The sequence below is a fragment of the Canis lupus genome, chromosome 30, assembly GCF_003254725.2.
Source record: "Canis lupus dingo isolate Sandy chromosome 30, ASM325472v2, whole genome shotgun sequence".
Classification (NCBI taxonomy): Eukaryota; Metazoa; Chordata; class Mammalia; order Carnivora; family Canidae; genus Canis; species Canis lupus.
In genome coordinates this window covers 9,573,030-9,591,760 of record NC_064272.1, presented here as the reverse complement: position 1 = coordinate 9,591,760, position 18,731 = coordinate 9,573,030, and the positions used below count along the sequence as shown (strand labels likewise).

Genomic DNA, 18,731 nt, shown 5'->3' with positions numbered 1-18,731 from the left:
GGGATTTTGATGGTTTGGACATGAGGAAAAGTTCTCTATTTTAGAAGGGTATAATCAGGAATTTTATTTAAGAACACCTTTAGGAAAGATGTCCCTGGTACAACAATATACAGTTTAGCATTCTACAAGTTTTTATGTAGAAAAGTAGACTAAAACGTTTTTCGTAGTTTTAGAGAATTTAAAGCTGAAAAGATTTTCTAACCAGAAAATTCAGTTGATTTAAATTTTCTTTTTAACTTTACGATTTAAGTTTAAAAAAAATTTTTTTTATTGAAATATAGTTGACACACAATGTCACATTTGCTTTCGGTGTAGGACATAATGATACAACACCTCTATGCTCACCATAAGTATGATTCAAAGTTTTATGATACTATAAAGTATGTATTCTAGTTTAGTTGCAGTGTTGAGACACTATGAACACTGGACAGATTTTTACTTACTTTTTTTTTTTTAAAGATTTTATTTATTTATGAGAGACACAGAGAGGCAGAGACACAGGCAGAGGGAGAAGCAGGCTCCCTGTGGGGAACCCGATGTGGGACTTGATCCCAGGATCACGACCTGAGCCAAAGGCAGATGCTCAACCACTGAGCCACCTAGGCACCTCTACTTACATATTTTTAACTTCTTTTTGTGTTTGCATGAGAAAAGGCTTAATTTTTGTTACACGTTAACACTTTATATGAGCTACCATAATTTTGAGAGAAGAATTTGGGGTATTCTCAGCAAACTGGAGGAATTTGAGGATTATTCTTCAGTGGAAAATGCTCAGTGGAAATAATAGATTTAAGCTTTTTGGAGGATTGTAAGGAGTTAGAATATTGATATACAAGATAATAAGGAAAATGAGATTTTTCAGGGAACCTGGTTGGAATTAATTAAAATGAATCTTAATGTCAGAGACTACATTGTATTCAGAGCTTTTGAAGTTACACAGTTCAAAAAAAGGTAAAAACTTAGGAGTTTTCTCCATTTTTCTGAGGTGTTTTCCATGATTCTCACAAGGTGAAAAACTGTTTTATTTGATTTACTGGGCATTATTTCTACTTTGTCATGCTGGACAACTATAACCATATAGTTAGCATGGTGCCCAGAATTTAGTAGGTAGTCAGCTAGATTTTTGTTTTTAAATGAATGTTCAGGTGGTCTATAACAGAAGCCATCTTTTGGTAAATGAAGTGCTCAGTTTTGAGGTTCTCTTCTGGTTGATATGAAATCTGCCATGACTTTATAGATATATTTGAGGGGAGGATGGAACAGTGTTGTGCGTGTGTGTGTGTGTGTGTGTGTGGTGTGTGTGTCTGTCTTATTAAAGACAGGCATGTCTATTTGTTAAGATTGGCATAGGGAGATAATTTGTCAGTGGAGAAAACACCAACTTAAATCTACATCACTACCCTTACCATTGTTTTCCATGCTTTTCCCAGTTATTTCCCATAACTGTTCCTCCTTCCTGCTTTTCTTTTGCCTTTAGCTGAAGATGGTATTTAAGTTGGTGGCTTAGGTTAACTAGGAGAGTTACTCATTTTTCCTGAGTGTCTCTCATGTATACATGGGATATACATGGTAATAACCTTCTACTTGTTAAATAGATAAATAAATAAATAAAAGAGATTGACACAGGAAGTGCAAAAATATCACTAGTGTATGTATACCCAAGACAAGTGATACAGAATTAAGTCTGTTGGGCCATTATTGAATGGCTTTTACTGTCTGTCCATTACACTTGTGGCCATGATGTTCAGATGTTTCTCATCAATGGCTGCATAGACAGGTGAACCAATCAAGGGACTTCAGGAAGCTAAGAAAGCTGTTAAATTATTCATCTACTATAGCTTTGGGTGTTGATTCAAGATTTTGATTTCTTAAACTGGCCAAGTATGAGATTTACCATTGACTGTATAAAGTAAAAGAAAAAGAAAACATGCTCAGTTTTAAGAACCTGGTTTTGCTTCTCTCTAAACTTTTGCATTTTCTGAAACTTGAGAAAACCATTTGTCTGGCACAGCTGTTAACTTCCTACAACTGAAATACTTTCCATTCTCTTTTAAATAAGCCTCTCTGAAGCAGAATGTAGGTCACATGTATCATCCAGACAAAAAAGTTTGCTGAGACGACTCCTATCATTTGCCCTAGGGTCCGGAATCTTCACATTCCAGGCAGAGCTCCAGCTGTCCCGATTTAGTCACCACATTGGGATTGGCTAGGCTGCCTACTCTTTTCTCCACCCCTTCACTTTCACTGGGAGAAAGCTCTTGAGCCTGAGATAAAATGTCAGCACTGTCACCAGGCTTTCTGAGTGCAGCTGGCATCATGGGTGTGCTCTAGAGCAACTTCTGTTTGCTCTGAGCCCCCTGCCCTGCCTCCCCTTTCACCATGTTTCCTCTGGCAAGATTTTAAGTACAGCAATTCAAGAAGATTTCTCCTCCTAAACTAATTATTCTGAAGTGTATTGCCTCTTGATTGCTGGAAAAGAATCTTAAAATCATTTCAAAAATAACTTATGAACAAACTTATTAAAAGTGATGAAAGGAGCATTGAAATTGATTAGCATTAATCTTTCACTGTGCGAAAGTGTGCAGTGTTTTTCAGAGGAAACTATAATAGATCTGTTGAGCGTGCCATGCCAGTGGGGAGAATTGAATGTCCCTCATCTCCCTCTTTCCCTAGGGACAGTAGTCATGAGTGCCGAGTGTGCGGGGTCACAGAAGTGGGTCTTTCTGCATATGCAAAGCACATTTCTAGCCAGTTGCACAAAGATAATGTTGACGCCCAGGAAAGAGAAGATGATGGAAAGGGAGAAGAAGAGGAAGAAGATTATTTTGACAAGGAACTCGTTCAGTTAATAAAACAAAGGAAAGAACAAAGTCGGTAAGTAATGATTTTGATTTTTAAAAAGGCTGTCTGAAATAGAATAGAGAATACATTTTCCATTTCTATACTTTTCAGCCTGTAGCTTTCAAACTTCATCGCCAAAGATTAGCTTGAGATTGCTGTCTTGTACATAAATGGTCAATGGAATTCTTTCTTGAATATGAGCTGTTTTTTAAAAAAATGAACTCAGAAAAAAAAAACCCAACTCAGTATTGCCTCTCTATAAAAGTTAGCTATAGGTGCAGTATATCTGAAATCTTTACTATGTTTAGAACTATTTATATTGGTTCTGGGTTTTTGTTTTTTTTTGGGGGGGTGGGGGGATACTAGTGAATTGTATGGTATCCAAAATTAGTGGAAAGGTATTAATGGATAAGCTTTTATATATATAAAAGATTTCTTACTATATCCATTAGGAAAAAATGTTTTGCCTGATATGAGTTAACACAGTGTTTCTACCAAATTTGATATATCCTTTATTATTTAGTATTTCAGTAAATATTTATTGAATAAATTTGTATTTTAAGTTTGACAATGTCAAAATCAGTGTAAGTTTTCTAGATTATTCTGTATAATTTGATACATACAGCTCTAATTCAAATAGTAGGCTTTTGTATTTTTGCATTACTGAGTTGTGGTCTAAAGCGTTTAATTAATGAAGCAGAAATTTTCAGATTTCTCTTTCTTTTCGGTAAGAGAGAGAGCCGTCAAGAGGCCGGGTAATTTTTTCAAGTCTTAAAATATAATGAGAAACATTATAAATTCTAAAATAAATTTGTAAAAATTCTTTCTGAATACTAGTTATACTTGGTATGCACTTCATTTTTAGTTAGATGTTTAGTATAAAGAAAATAGTTTTCACTATATGTGCTACAAGTGTTTTGAACAGGCCCTTAAAACATTAAGAGCAGCATAGTTCTTAAACTGGTTAGTTAGTTGTTTAGTCCTTCAAATGACATTGTTAATACTTTCACTATAGCTGTAGTTTACTCTTGTTTAAGAAGACTAACTTATTTTTTTTCCTTACACACTTGTGCCATCATTAGCTAATCTGTAGATGATTAAACATTTAAGTCAGAAGGTAAAGGAGCTCAATAAGTTAGATGTTCATATCATAGTTAGTCTTCTTTGAATATTCTGATATGCTTCCTTAGTGATTTATTTATAGTCATTGACTTATTTCTTTCATTTCTTCCTTCATGGGGTTTTTAAATTTAGATTGCTTTTTCTGGGCCTTGGATTTAGCTACATGCCGCTGTCCCCTCGATCTAGCTAATTTACTGTGATCTAGGAAGTCTTGATCTTGTGACAGATTTATTGTCTGATTCTCCCATTTCTGGATCCCATCAGCGTAGCCTAGTCAGTATTTCTTTGGTTGTCAAAAGTTGTATACTGCTTAGAAACAAAAGATAAAAGCACTTTGGTGTTACAAAAATCCTGCATATGCATGTAATAACACTTGCCACTTGGGGACTTAGGGTCTCCTGTTTAGAAATAGTTTTAATTTATAATGTAAGTGGATGTTTGAACTTTCAGGTAAACTAACTTTTTAATTCCATCTGTGGAAAAGGAGGAAATTCCGATTTATGTCCAAAATTTTGGAGACCGAAGCTTTTAGAACCAGTTCAAGTCACTGCTGAGTTTAAGTCACTAAGAGAAGGGAGCCCAACAGTAAAAACTTAGTTTGGGGATTTTGGGTCTAGAGTCAGACTGCCAAGGATCACATACTGCTTCCTGGCTGTCTTACTTCAGGCAAGCTCCTCAGCCTTTCTGGTACTCAGTGTCCTCATCCAAAAAGTAGGAATAAGAAGAATAATTGCTTCAGGGCCATGAAAAGTAAATGAGATATTCTATATAAAGTGCTTAAAATGCCTGACACTTAGTAGGTACTCAGTACATTTTAGCTAGAATTAGTTTTTTGAGCACCTACCTCATGTTAAGTACTAGGCCAGGCATACCATGGGCAGTTTGTAGAGGAAAGAGATTTTATACCTATTCCTGTGATGTTTACTTAAGTTTATTCACAGTTCTTTGGGCTCCTTGTCAAACACAAATAGTTGAAACAGCTGTAGCTTTATAAAAACCTCTAGCTCATGGAGCTCCTAATAGCACTGACTGCTGGTACTGCTTATTTGGTGTGTGCTATTTTACTCCTGTTTGTGATCTTACTTTCTCAGCTAGGCTGTAAGCCTTTTAGGAATGAACTATACATAAAATTTTTCTTTCACCACAAACAGTCATTGAATGTGTGCTTAATAAAGTGTTTAGTTAATTAATGAAAGTGATAATGCAAAGTGAAATCTGAGCATTTAAAATAGGTTAAGAAACTGGGTTTTGGAGAAAGAACTTATAACTGGAAAAATCCACAATATTAAGAGTCACTGTGCTTAAGTAGTATTAATTATAACTAGCCAAAGCTACAAAATATAATTGTGCTTCTTTTTAAACAACTGCATAATGTAAAAATAATAATTGGATGATAGGGACAAAAGCCCCAGAACATGCTAAGAAAAATAGGAGTAGGAAATAGTAAGAAAAATAGGAGCAGGTGGGTACTATAAATGTGTTATATTTTTAACATTTCTGAGGTGATAACAGAAACAAGATATTGTTTAATGTCTAAATCAGTAAATTGTGAAATATAAGTTGAGCTCTATCATTTAAAGATAAGAAAGCTGCCACTATTAGAAATAAAAATAGATTCTATGTTCTAAGGAAAGAGATACATAGTAGGAAGTTTGATGGGTTATGCTTGTAAAGGAAGCATGATGATTTCTTTAAATCTCTCATGGAAAACTGTTTCTTCCAGGCAAGATGAACCTTCCAATAGCAGCCAAGAAATAAACTCTGATGACAGGCGACCCCAATGGAGACGAGAAGACCGAATCCCTTACCAAGACAGAGAGAGCTATAGTCAGCCAGCATGGCATCATCGTGGACCTCCTCAGCGAGACTGGAAGTGGGAGAAAGATGGCTTTAATAATACTAGGAAAAACAACTTTCCACATTCTTTGAGGAATAATGGTGGACCAAGAGGATGTTCTGGGTGGCATAAGGGAGTTGCAGGAGGCTCCTCAACTTGGTTTCACAACCACAGTAATTCTGGAGGTGGTTGGCATTCAAATAGCGGAACGGTAGATTGGAATCATAATGGTACAGGAAGGAATTCCAGTTGGCATTCTGAGGGAACAGGTGGCTTTTCCAGTTGGCATATGAACAGCAGTAACGGAAACTGGAAATCCAGTGTACGTAGTACAAATAGTTGGAATTACAGTGGCCCTGGAGACAAATTTCAACCAGGCAGAAACAGAAATTCTAACTGTCAAATGGAAGACCTAACTATGCTATGGAACAAGAAATCTAAGTCAAACAAATATAATCAAGAGAGATATAGTTGGCAGCGGCAAGAAAGCGACAAAGTTGGTACAGCTGCCACGTACAGAGTTCCTTCTGAAGGATTTACAAGTGATAAATTTCCTTCAGAAGGCTTACTTGACTTCAATTTTGAGCAGCTAGAAAGCAAAACTACTAAACAGACAGATACCATAACTTCCAAAATTGGTGGGAAGAATGGCAGTGCAGCGAGGGAAAAGCTCCATCGCTGGACTCCTTACCCTTCCCAGAAGACTCTGGATTTACAATCAGGAATGAAAGAAGTCACTGGTAATAAGTCAGAAATGATAGATAAGCCTTTCTTTGACTTTAGCTTGACAACCACAGGAACACCAGAGACCCAGATCGATGAAACAAATAATTCCCCAACGATGAAAACACAAAAAGAAACACATACTGGATCTCTTAGTCACAAAGCCCCTTCTGACTGCACTGCTTCCTATGAGGCAGTGAGAGATTGCCCCATTCCAGAAAAACACGAACAAGAACTTAACCTAAGTAAGATGCCATCATTAAAATCTGGACTCCTTCCAATTCCAGTCACCAAATCAGTTCCTCAAAAGCCAGATTTAAAGAATCCCTCAAAAAACACCAAAACAAATTCTTTTTTTCCTGGAGAACACGCAAATCCCTTGAACAAACCCACTATAGAAGAGAATCATGGGTCTTATATAACCAAATTGCGAAGTTCATGTCCTCATGTTTTAAAAGGGAATAAAAGTACATTTGGCATTCAGAGAGAATCTGATGAAAATTTAGGTGACACATTACAAAAAGCCAAAGAGATGCTACAGTGTCATGAGTCATTGCAAAATCCACTTCTTGGCACTTCTAAAAGGACCAGGAACTATGCAAAAGCAAGTAGGAATGTAGAAGAGTCTGAAAAAGGATCTTTGAAGATAGAGTTTCAGGTACACACATTAGAAGATGAAAGTGATGGGGAGCTATCTGACATGGAGAAGCATGGAACAAAACTTGGAACCGTGGGCTCTGCCACTGCAGAAATGTTACCCTGCAGCACTCATATCACTGATGAAAAAGAGGAGGATGACCAAAACTCGAAAACATGTAGAAAACTATCCACTAACACATGTAATGTGACAGTTCATCAGAAGGAACCTGAGTTACAAATGACATCTGCAGCCAGTTCACACTCTGGCTTACTGCTAGACTTGAAAACTTCTCTAGAAGATGCACAGGTTGATGACCCTGTTAAATCTCATGTATCTTATGAAACAGAAGGCTTTGAGGGTGCTAGTTTGGATGTAGAGCTTCAAAAAAACGATATAGGTCAGTCCTCAGGCCCTCTTCTGCCTGAACTCAGTAAGCTTGGCTTTCCTGCCTCACTCCAGAGAGATCTAACCCGGCACATTAGTTTGAAGAGCAAAACTGGAGCACACCTTCCTGAGCCAAACCTCAATAGTGCTCGTCGCATTCGCAATATTAGTGGCCATAGAAAGGGTGAGACAGAGAAGGAATCTGGGCTCAAGCCAACCCTTCGGCAGATTCTAAATGCATCTCGGAGAAATGTCAACTGGGAACAGGTCATCCAGCAAGTAACCAAGAAAAAGCAAGAGCTAGGCAAAGGCTTGCCCAGGTGTGTACCTCCTTTTTCTCTTTTAAACTTACCCTTTCACCCTATCAAGAGAATTCTGCTTGTTATATTTAATTAAATGTCTGTAAAAAATATATATATATAGTAGATGTCTGTTTTAAATATCAAAGAGTGGCTGCTACTCTATAATAAATGCAATAGAGTGTTTCTGAGCAGAGAACTCAGGTTGCAAAGAAGCACATCAGCCTCTAGGGAACGTAGAAAAAAATATCAGAAATCCATCATTTTAGTTATAGGGGCTAGAAAGTGACCACATGAAAAAGTATATCTAGAGATGTGTATCTAGATCTAAATGAGCAGTGCAGTTTTTAAGTGTCACTGTTCTTACTGCCTTTTACTCAACCTGTGAACAGCTACCCTTTTACTCTGGGCATCGTATTTGTGATCACAAAATACTTTCTCTTAAATACTTGTTTTATGTTTTGGCTATTCATCTTATGTTGAGGTACTAAACTTTTCTGAATGATAAAGCAGCATTCAGCATAGGTCTACTATATGAAAATCTGTCTTCTGTATTATAATTATATAGCCCTTTAGGCTTAAATTTGTATCCTTGTTGAAACAACGTATTTATTGCGCACCCTCTTCTATCATTTGAATATTGAGATTATAAAGTTCTTGTTCTTAGCCTAGTTCCTGACACTTGTGAATGCTCAGTAATGGTTGGTTTTGGTTTGTATGCTGTTAAAAAATTATTATTGTTGGTTTAGAAAAGCTCCATACTAATAAAACTATCAATTTTCATTTCATCAGATGTATTCTCATACTGTGTACAAATCTCTAATTTAGTACTTGTTAAATTATAGTACTTACAAACATTTATTCTGTGTCTGGAACACTTAACTAGACTGTGAGCTTTGAGGGCAGAAACCATCTTATTTATATTTATAATCAATTTCATTAAGTGGTGCCCCCTCTCCCCTAAGCATGTCTGATTTATAGGGTTTTTTTTTTCTTTGTTTTTTCTTAAGGTTTGGCATAGAAATGGTGCCTCTAGTTCAAAATGAACAAGAGGTCTTGGATTTGGATGGGGAGCCTGATCTGTCCAGTCTAGAAGGATTCCAGTGGGAAGGTATTTCCATTTCTTCGTCTCCTGGGTTGGCAAGGAAGCGAAGCCTTTCTGAGAGCAGTGTGATCATGGACAGGGCTCCTTCTGTTTATAGCTTCTTCAGTGAGGAAGGTACAGGCAAAGAAAATGAGCCCCAACAGATTTTTTCACCTAGTAACTCGTTGAGGGCTGCGCAGAGTCAGACAACAACCATGGGCCTTAAGCAGGAGGTGACACCTCTGGCTGCCTCTTTAAGAACAGGTGAAAGGGCTGAAAATGTTGCTAGTCAAAGGCGACATAGCGCACAGTTGTCCTCTGACCGAACGATACCTCTGATGCACTTGGCCAAAGACCTGAACAGTCAGGAGAGTTCTACACCACCTTCAGAGAACCAGAATACCCAGGAGAGTAATGGAGAAGGAAATTCTTTATCGTCAAATACATCCTCAGCCCTTGGAATCTCCAGTTTGGCAGACGCAGCCACAGACAGTAGCTGTACCTCTGGCACTGAACAAAACGACGGCCAGAATGTGAGAAAGAAACGAAGAGCCACTGGAGTGAGTATGATTGCCCATGCTTGTTCATAGGACATTTCACATGGTGATTTGGCTATTACAAGATTTAACCCTTTAATTTTTTCTGGGTTCTGGGATTATGCTTCTCCCTACACTGAAGTAGGTTTATGAGGCTCTTTACTTTCATATTCTTATCCTATTGGTTTCTTTCTTTCTTTCTTCTTCTTCTTTTTTTTTTTTTTAAGGTTTTATTTATTTATTTGTGAGAGACACAGAAAGAGAGGCAGAGACACAGGCAGAGAGAGAAGCAGGCTCCCTGTAGGGAGCATGTTACCAGGACTCAATCCCAGAACCCTGGGATCACGATCTGAGCCAAAGGCAAAGATGCTCAACCACGGAGCCACCCAGGTGTCCCATCCTATTGGTTTCTTTCACTGAGTAATTCTACTAAGTTAGATGTAACTGAATATGAATGTACAGTACTAGGAAAATATGAAGTCATCTCTAAAACTAGTCTCTACGTCAATGATTCTTTGTTATCACCTGACCAAGGAGTAAGCCACATCCTCAGCTGTAACTCTGTTTTCATGATGCATTCTGTACTGCTGCTAAAGAAAGGCACTCTAGTGTTACATTTCTAGGGCACGAATGCTTGTTAGGCCCAAGACTGTTGAGCTTATCACTAAGGTAGTTTTCACACTACTAGAGTACATCTGTGTGAACATAGTCTTAGAAATAGTTTTAGTCTTGAGCACCTGGGTGGCTCAGTGGTTGAGCGTCTGTCTTCAGCTCAGGTCCCAGAGTCCTGAGATCGAGTCCTGCATCAGGCTCTCCACAGAGATCCTGCTTCTCCCTCTGCCTGTGTCTCTGTCTCTCTCTCTGTGTGTCTTCATGAATAAACAAATAAAATCTTAAAAGAAATAGTTTTAGTCTCTGTTATTCAGTATTTTGTACCTTAGTTGTGCAGCTTGGCCCCTTCCGAACCCATTCCTTCACTGACACCACTTCTCTTCTGGCATCTCTGTCACTAATATTGCCTAACCCTCTCAGGAAGCCTTTCTGAAAAGAAAGAGTTCCTGGTACTGGTGTCTGGAATGTGACACTGTGGGAAAATGGGCTCTTTCCTTTAAGACCAAGGCAGTTTAGCAGAGTAGTTGAGGCCTTGGCTTGTAGACCTGAGTTCAAATTCCAACTTTGGTCCTTTGAGTTGGACATTGTAGTGGATATTGTTGGATGAGAGTTGGTCCTGTAACAAAGCTGATATCTAGGGGATTGTCTCATAGATAATTTAGCTTTTTGTCATAAAGATTTTGTTGTAAAGATTTCCTAGTAAAGTAGAAACTGTGCCCCAATGAAATCAGGTATGTGCATTACTGGCTTTGTCCATACCTCTGACTGTCCTTTACTTTCCCAACATGAAATGCTATGCCATAGCCCCAGTGCTTCACCACCTCTAGGATGCTAGGAAGGTCTTGACCTTAGATTCTGTTCTGGGGTTTTTTGTTTGTTTTTTTAAAGATTTTATTTCATTTTAAAGCAGGGGAGAGAGCATGAGCGAAAGAGGAAAGGGAAGGAGAATCTCAAGCAGACTCCATGCTGAGCTTGCAGCCTGATGTGGTGCTCAGGCTCACAACCCCAAGATCACGACCTGAGCTGAAACCAAGAGTTGGACACCTAACCCACTGTGCCACCCAGGAGCACCTGTTTTATTATCTTTTTAATCAGATACATTCAACTAATATTTAAGTTCATACCTTATGCATTGGATTCCTAGTATCCTGTTGGAGATGATAGCAGCAATGAAGAACAAAGTATAATGGTCTTAGAGTTTGTTTTTTTCCTTTCCTGGGTAATGGCCTTTACACATTTAGTATTACTCAGTTTTCTTTCTCTTCTCAGGATGGATCTTCTCCTGAACTCCCAAGTCTTGAGAGAAAAAACAAAAGAAGGAAAATTAAAGGAAAGAAAGGTATAGTGCAAATATTCTGAACAAAAAGAAATTGTTCTTACAGCAATTCAGCCTTTTTACAACTTGACACAGAGTATAATTGTGATTATCAAATAGTGATCATCCATTTATTATTATTTTTTGACATTTTTGTTGTCTTAAGGGCATAGAAAAGTTTGTTTGTTTGTTTGTTTTACCATATCCAGTTGTAGCTATAGAAGAAATGTTTGATGCCACATAGACCCATAAGCTAAAGTTAATATATATCTTGGACAAATTGAGTTCAGCATAAAGTCAGAAAGTCTTATTGGGCCTTTTCAGTGGTGAAGAGGAATAGGTTCTTTAGTAAAAATTTTGTCTCTTGGTTGTTCATAGCCATTTCTCTCAATTTTCATTTTTGAGGTATCTGTGTTGCTTCTCTTAAATTGAGAGAAGTTGTTAGAGTCATTCCCTCTACACTTCTGTGATTCTTGCTTTCCCCTGACTCAGCCCTTTCTGCTCTAAGAGCTAGGGTCAGAAGTGATTGAATGAACCTTGGGTGGTTGGATGTGATGGATAAGGTAGGAGTCATGGATGACCCCAGTTTCTGGCTGAGGCATCTTTGGGGATGATGGTATTATTTGTAGAGCTGGAAAACTCCCATAAGAGGAGGACAGTGATGAGTCCCCTTTTGGATCTTTTGAGTTAATGAATCTTAGAGACACCTTAGTAAAGATATCAAAGTAGTAGTTGGGTATGTGGTTCTGGAGTTTAGGGAAGACATCTTGACTTACTGAATGGGAAAGAGACAAAGATAATACATACATGTGGTAGGACATTTTATTTAAAGTAACTTTAAATGTACTATCTCGAAGCTATATTTTTTCAGGAAGTTTTCTCTAAGAAAGCGAACTATTTTATGGTAACTAAGAGACTAGAAGAATAGGGATTGGGAAGAGAGTGTAAGCTGTTCACATCTGGGGCTCAATCTAAGCAAAAGAAGAGGGTGGCAGATAAAGGAAAAATGAGAATTGAAATGTATGACAGTTGCTCTGCCTGGGGCAAAGATTGCACTTGGAAGGGAAGTGGTGGAAGATGGTGATGAGGTAAGATGGTACCGTATATGACAGCACACTTGAACCTATGAATTACCTCCATCTTACCGATTCTTTTGGTTTAGCTCTGACATCAGTCTCAACACAACAGCATGATTTGTGAGATCTGATGAGTCTCCAGTCACCTGTTGAAGAGCAAATACGGGCTTATCCTAGAGAACTGATACAATTCCACCATCTCTGGAGCTGTATTATTAAGGAGTCCTCTCCAGTATCAAACTGAGCCTTACGGTTTCTTTTGGCAGAACGTTCTCAGGTTGACCAGCTGCTGAATATTTCTTTAAGGGAGGAAGAACTAAGCAAATCACTGCAGTGCATGGATAACAACCTTCTGCAAGCCCGTGCAGCACTGCAGACAGCATACGTTGAAGTTCAGAGGCTACTTCTGCTCAAGCAGCAGGTAACCAAGGATGGAACATTTAACAAGAATGGATCATCTCTAAAGTTGGATTTCAAAATGCTTAACAAATTACTTTATTTTTAGATAACTATGGAGATGAGTGCACTGAGGACCCATAGAATACAGATTCTACAGGGATTACAAGGTATTCTGGAGAGAATCTGATGGATTAGATCCTCTGTAACTTATTTCTTTGTTATCTATACGGGGAATTGAAGTAGTCATGAAAAGGTCATATGTTTTCTCTCCTGTCTCCTTGCTTTCATCCTTTTATAGAAGGGCCTGTGAGACTATACCCCCAAAATGCTTAGCAGCAGGGGCAGTATGTTACAGAAAGAACCTTGGGTTAGGAATCAAAAGACCTGGGTTCAAATCTTGCTTTTCCATTAGTAACTATATGACTTTGGGTAAGTCACTTAAAATTTAAAAATGGAATGCTAATACCTATTTTGCCTGTGTCCTTGTTGGTCATATAGATTTTATGACAGTGTATTTCAAAGAATTATGAGGGACTTCAGAATTCTTTTGTAATCTTTAAAAATACAGATTGGCTCTGAAATGAATGACTTTTCAGAAACCATTTTTGCATTTGTACATATGTATGTCTCCCATTCTAGAAACATATGAACCTTCTGAGCGCCCAGACCAGGTTCCTTATAGCCTTCCACGAGAGCCAAGGAACAGTAGATCTCAGACATCTGCTGATGCCACACTGCTGCCTACTCCCTTTTTCCCAGTTTTTCTGGAGCCTCCATCTTCCCACATGTCTCCATCGTCCACTGGAGTCCCTCTCCAAGTAACCACATCTCCTACTTTCCAAGCCCATGGCAGTGTTCCTGCTCCAGACTCCTCAATTCAGATTAAACAAGAACCCATGTCTCCTGAACACGACGAGAGTGTGAATGCTGTGTCACAAGGCTCTGATGACAATGTGTCCAAGGAATTACTGCAAGCTAATAGTACGTAAACTTTTCTGAGGATTAACGGTAACCTGGCAGTGGGTCTAGCGCAGTTTTAGGTCAGTGACGTAGTCATATTTGCCCATTAAAACTAAAGTTGCTAGAATTAATTTTTCTTGAAATTCCTTCACTTAGAAGGATTGTTATTTTTGAGAGAGACTGCACATTTGTGGTTGGGGAGGGGCAGAGGGAGAGAGAGAGTCTTAAGCAGGCTCCACACCCAGTGCCGAGCCTGATGCAGGGCTTGATCTCTTAACTCTGAGATCATGATCTGACCTGAAATCAAGAAGTTTGGCTAACTGACCCATCCAGGCACCCCTTAGGAGGATTATTTAAATATCAATAACTTTTTTCTCAATTTTCCCTAATCTAGGATTACTAAACGGACTTTGCATTAGCAAAGGTTCCATAATGAGGATTGGTGCAGAATTGTTTGTTTTGTTTTGTTTGTTTGTTTGTTTGGGGGTTTTTTTGTGAGATAAATTAAGTTGAACTTAGTTAAGTTCCTAGATAAGCTATATCTTCTGAATTTCTCAGCACTTAACTTTATCATTTAAAAGCAAGGCTGGGGGATCCCTGGGTGGCGCAGCGGTTTGGCGCCTGCCTTTGGCCCAGGGCGCGATCCTGGAGACCCGGGATCGAATCCCACGTCGGGCTCCCCGTGCATGGAGCCTGCTTCTCCCTCTGCCTGTGTCTCTGCCTCTCTCTCTCTCTGTATGACTATCATAAATAAATAAAAAAATATATAAAAAAAAAAAAATAAATAAAAGCAAGGCTGGACTAATATAAGCCTAAGAGGCAGGTGGCCATGATTAAGGGCAGAGGACACTGGATTTGGAATCATCAGTAAGAACTTGAGTGGTTTTGAGAAATAGCCAGTTTTTGCTCTTCATAAAATAACATTCACCTGGTTACCATTTGAGACTAACTTCTAAGCTATTTTAAACTTTATCTGAAGTTTTTATAACCAAAATGGTGCTATACTGAAAATTAAGTAAAAATAAACTGCCATTGTGTGATCTGAACAAAAGCAAAAAGTCTGAAAAATTACCTTAGCTTTTGCTACCTGTTGCAACACTAACCTAGATATATATCTCAAATGTATATTTCATTTTGAATTTTGTTGTCTTTGTGTAAATAGTAATCAGTATTTAAAAAAAAATGGTAAAGTATTATAGTGACTTTTTAAGATAATATTTTTAAATGGCTTTTATTAAATTTTTTCCTCTGCAAAATAATTCATGCTCATGTAAAAAATGGAAAACTATAAAAATGTAGATATGTTATTTCAGTCTTAAATTATAAATGTTTGTGTGTTTACCTGTAAACTTTATACAAAGAGAAAATCAGTCTGTTATAACCTAACTTTTTTCTTTTTGATATATCTTGATCATTTTCTTGTGTCACAAAAATAATTCATCTGAAATATTTTAATTTTACTAGTTGAATAATACTTGAGAAGTTGCATAATATGGATGTGGTAATTTATATAATCTCCATTGAATATTTAGTTTTTATCTTTTTTTTTTTTAAGAATTCTGTAGAACACTACATTGTGTATGTCTTTGAGTATGTCTGTGGTTATTTCATCAGTTTAAATTCCTCAGCATAAAATAACTAAGTCAAAGAAAATAGACATTTTTAAGTCAGCTGGCTTTTTAACTGCTCTTATGTAGCCAAACTGGATGATGTATCATTGACAGTTTTACCAATGGCATAGTGAAAACATCTAAGAAATAAAGGTGAAAGCGCTTCAGCTAAGTAGATATTTAAATGTCTACCAAGAATAGGGGCACCTGGGTGGCTCAGCACCTGTCTTCTGCTCAGGTCATGATCCTGGGGTCCTGGGATCAAGCCCCATGTCTGGCTTCCTGCTCAGCGGGAAGTCTGCTTTTCCTCCCTTTGTCCCTCCCCCTGCTCATGCTTTGTCTCTCAAATAAATAAATAAAATCTTGGGGGGGAAAAAAAAGTCTATCAAGAATAAAACATAATGTTAAATATGTGGACATTTCAAACAAGAAAAAAAGAAAAAAGATGGGTAGAAATGGTCCATGCCCATAAAAAGCTTTTATACAGTATAAAACATGCATGCTATTTGTGAGATCAACGCAGGGCAAAGTGTAGTAAGTGCTATAATAGAAATTTTTGCAGGTTATGGAAAGCTGATGGGTGATACAACTGCTTTAACATTCATAGCTTTACTCACTTACCACTGAAAGGTGGTTATTTGGTAGAGATTTGATCATTGATAAACAATGGCAATTTATGATGTTAAATAAACACAAAAGATGTAATAATTCTTTTCTTCTCAATTCAGGAGAGAACAGTGACAGTTGTCCAGTTTATCCAGTTATCACTGCAACGTTGTCCTTATCAGAGGTCACAGAAAGTTTCCATGAGCCTAGCCAAGAACTGAAGTTTTCCACAGAGCAAGGAAATACCAGGAACAGAGGAAATACCCCCTCCTCCCAACCAACTGGTCTTCCAGGCATAAATAAAGAAGATGAAGAGGCAGTTAAAGGCAACAGCGGGTCTGAGGCCTGTACCAGTTCTTTTCCAAGATTGTCGTTTGTTTCCGAAACCCCCTTAGAGAGGGAGCCCCACTCCCCAGCTGACCAGCTAGAACAGCAGGCAGAGTCTACTCTGACATCAGCTGAAACTCGAGGAAACAAGAAAAAGAAGAAACTTAGGAAAAAGAAAACACTTCGGGCTGCTCATGTTCCTGAGAACAGTGACACTGAACAGGATGTATTTACTGCTAAACCAGTAAGGAAAGTAAAGACTGGAAAGTCAGCTAAAGGGGGGAAGGTAACAACCTCCACCTGGGAAGATAGTAGAACTGGCCCAGAACAAGAGAGTGTCAGGGATGAGCCAGATAGTGACTCGTCTCTGGAGGTCCTAGAAGTCCCTAATCCTCAATTGGAAGTGGTGGCCATTGAATCTTCTGAATCTGGAGAAGAGAAACCAGACAGTCCATCTAAAAAGGATATTTGGAACTCCACAGAGCAAAACTCATTAGAAACTTCTCGTTCTGGTTGTGATGAAGTTAGCTCTACCAGTGAGATTGGCACTCGTTATAAAGATGGTATCCCTGTAAGGTGAGGATGTTGTGCTGGTCCAATCAGAACAGCTTACACCATTGTTCTTTTCTTAAAAAACAGAACCTTTGGTTATGAATCAGTTTTTAAATGAATCAAATGTATAGAAAATCCAATAAAGATTATGGGTATGGAAGAATGAAACCTTGGCAATGGGGATTTTCTACTTTCTCATTTATGTTGTAAATATTTACTTGTATCTCTTTTCATATAGAAGTTTCAGATGGAAAAACTTATCTCTTCTGTTACTGCTGTGTTGCCCATTGTTTAGAACAATCCTTTGAGCCAGGAAATTATAAGTTTTACTGCCTGTCCTATTCACAGGTTCTAAAAAGATGTTTGCTATTATTTTGTAGTGTGGCAGAAACTCAGACTGTGATCTCCTCCATTAAAGGATCAAAGAACTCTTCAGGTATTGGTATATTCACCTTTATTTAAATTAGCCACAGAAAAAGCTTACAAATAATAGAGCCAGGGTTTAAATAGGCCTGTAGAATGGGGTGGGGTGGGATGATCATCACCAAGAGGATTGCTTCAACCAGCAATTTTGGTATCTGTAAATCCTAAATACTGCCGTTTTATAGTTTCTTATTCTCATCTGTCTTATCTGTTCAACTACTGAGTATTAAGGTTTCATTGGCTTCTGGGGGGTTTGCTTTGAGAAGGAGCTGCTTAAAGAATAATGCCTTATTCAACAAAATAACTGGCAGCAGAAGGGAGAATGTGGAGAGAGATTTGGTACTTTCAGGTTCATTCAAAAAATAAGTATCTTTTTTTCCTAAGTGAGAGGCCTTTTCTGCCTTCTCTTGTTATGAAGTCTTCATAATGAAGATCATTAATGAAAAATGTGTTTTGCTAGGGGAGCAAGGTTTTGAGGAGAATCCAGGGACCACTATATAGTTTTAATTTTTGAGTATCTTTTCACACAAAAGCAGACATGTCTCTGAAACATATTCTTGTTTTCCAGAAATATCTTCCGAGCCAGGAGATGATGATGAGCCCACAGAAGGGGCCTTTGAGGGGCACCAAGCTGCAGTGAATGCAATTCAGATATTTGGGAATTTACTGTACACCTGTTCAGCAGATAAAACTGTCCGAGCTTATAATCTAGTGGTGAGTTGGTAAATCAATTTGAATGTTTTTGCAGGTTTTAGGAACTCAAGTTCACACTCTCTTAAATAATAGGGGAATCTATTTGCTGTCCAGAGATGAGGTGAGTTTTAGACTAACTGTAGATAAGGTTGCTGCAGTAGCTTGGCAGGATCTCTGGGTACTTAGCTTCTTTCTGGCTGTCCACTCTGCTTTCTCTGGTATCACCTCTTCCTAAAGCTTGTCCTAAAGCTCATTCTCCTCTTGCTCACAGACAGATGTCAGAAGCCCTTGGGGTTTCTTCTTCCTCCCATCACCAAAAAAATAAAAAACAAAAATGGTCCTATGCCTGATTGTGGACAACCACTTGGCAAAGGGAGATGAGATGACAGCAGTAGGCTTGGCCAGTCAGTTTCTAGCCCTGGTGTTGCTGAAAAGGTCAGTCATATAGATATTACAAAATAGGATAGAAGGAATATTGGAGAAGTGCTAGAGGAGGCATTTTTCCTCACAGTTGATTAATTGTGCCAAGTTACTAAGGAGAACAGCATTGTCTATTCATACTTAGTATAATCTGATACTCACATTTAGTATAATCTGATGCTCATTACTCTCAATTTTCATAGGATGAACTTTTGAGGTTTGAATTTGGCGTATGTCAAACTAATTTGCTTTATCATTGATGATAACCAAGA

General features: G+C 38.1%; 1 protein-coding gene across 4 annotated transcripts in view; it reads left to right on the top strand.

Moving 5' to 3' along the window:
- Window positions 1-18,731, top strand: part of ZNF106 (zinc finger protein 106) — a 64,100-nt gene that overhangs the window by 28,234 nt on the left and 17,135 nt on the right. For all 4 annotated transcript variants that reach the window (XM_025473054.3, XM_035709119.2, XM_049104069.1 and 1 more), the window contains 10 exons: window positions 2,674-2,874; window positions 5,687-7,867; window positions 8,857-9,490; window positions 11,348-11,417; window positions 12,736-12,890; window positions 12,975-13,035; window positions 13,508-13,849; window positions 16,167-16,947; window positions 17,304-17,359; window positions 17,915-18,060. In XM_025473054.3, coding sequence (XP_025328839.1) covers window positions 2,674-2,874; window positions 5,687-7,867; window positions 8,857-9,490; window positions 11,348-11,417; window positions 12,736-12,890; window positions 12,975-13,035; window positions 13,508-13,849; window positions 16,167-16,947; window positions 17,304-17,359; window positions 17,915-18,060 — 4,627 coding nt within the window. The remainder of the gene's footprint in view (window positions 1-2,673; window positions 2,875-5,686; window positions 7,868-8,856; window positions 9,491-11,347; window positions 11,418-12,735; window positions 12,891-12,974; window positions 13,036-13,507; window positions 13,850-16,166; window positions 16,948-17,303; window positions 17,360-17,914; window positions 18,061-18,731) is intronic.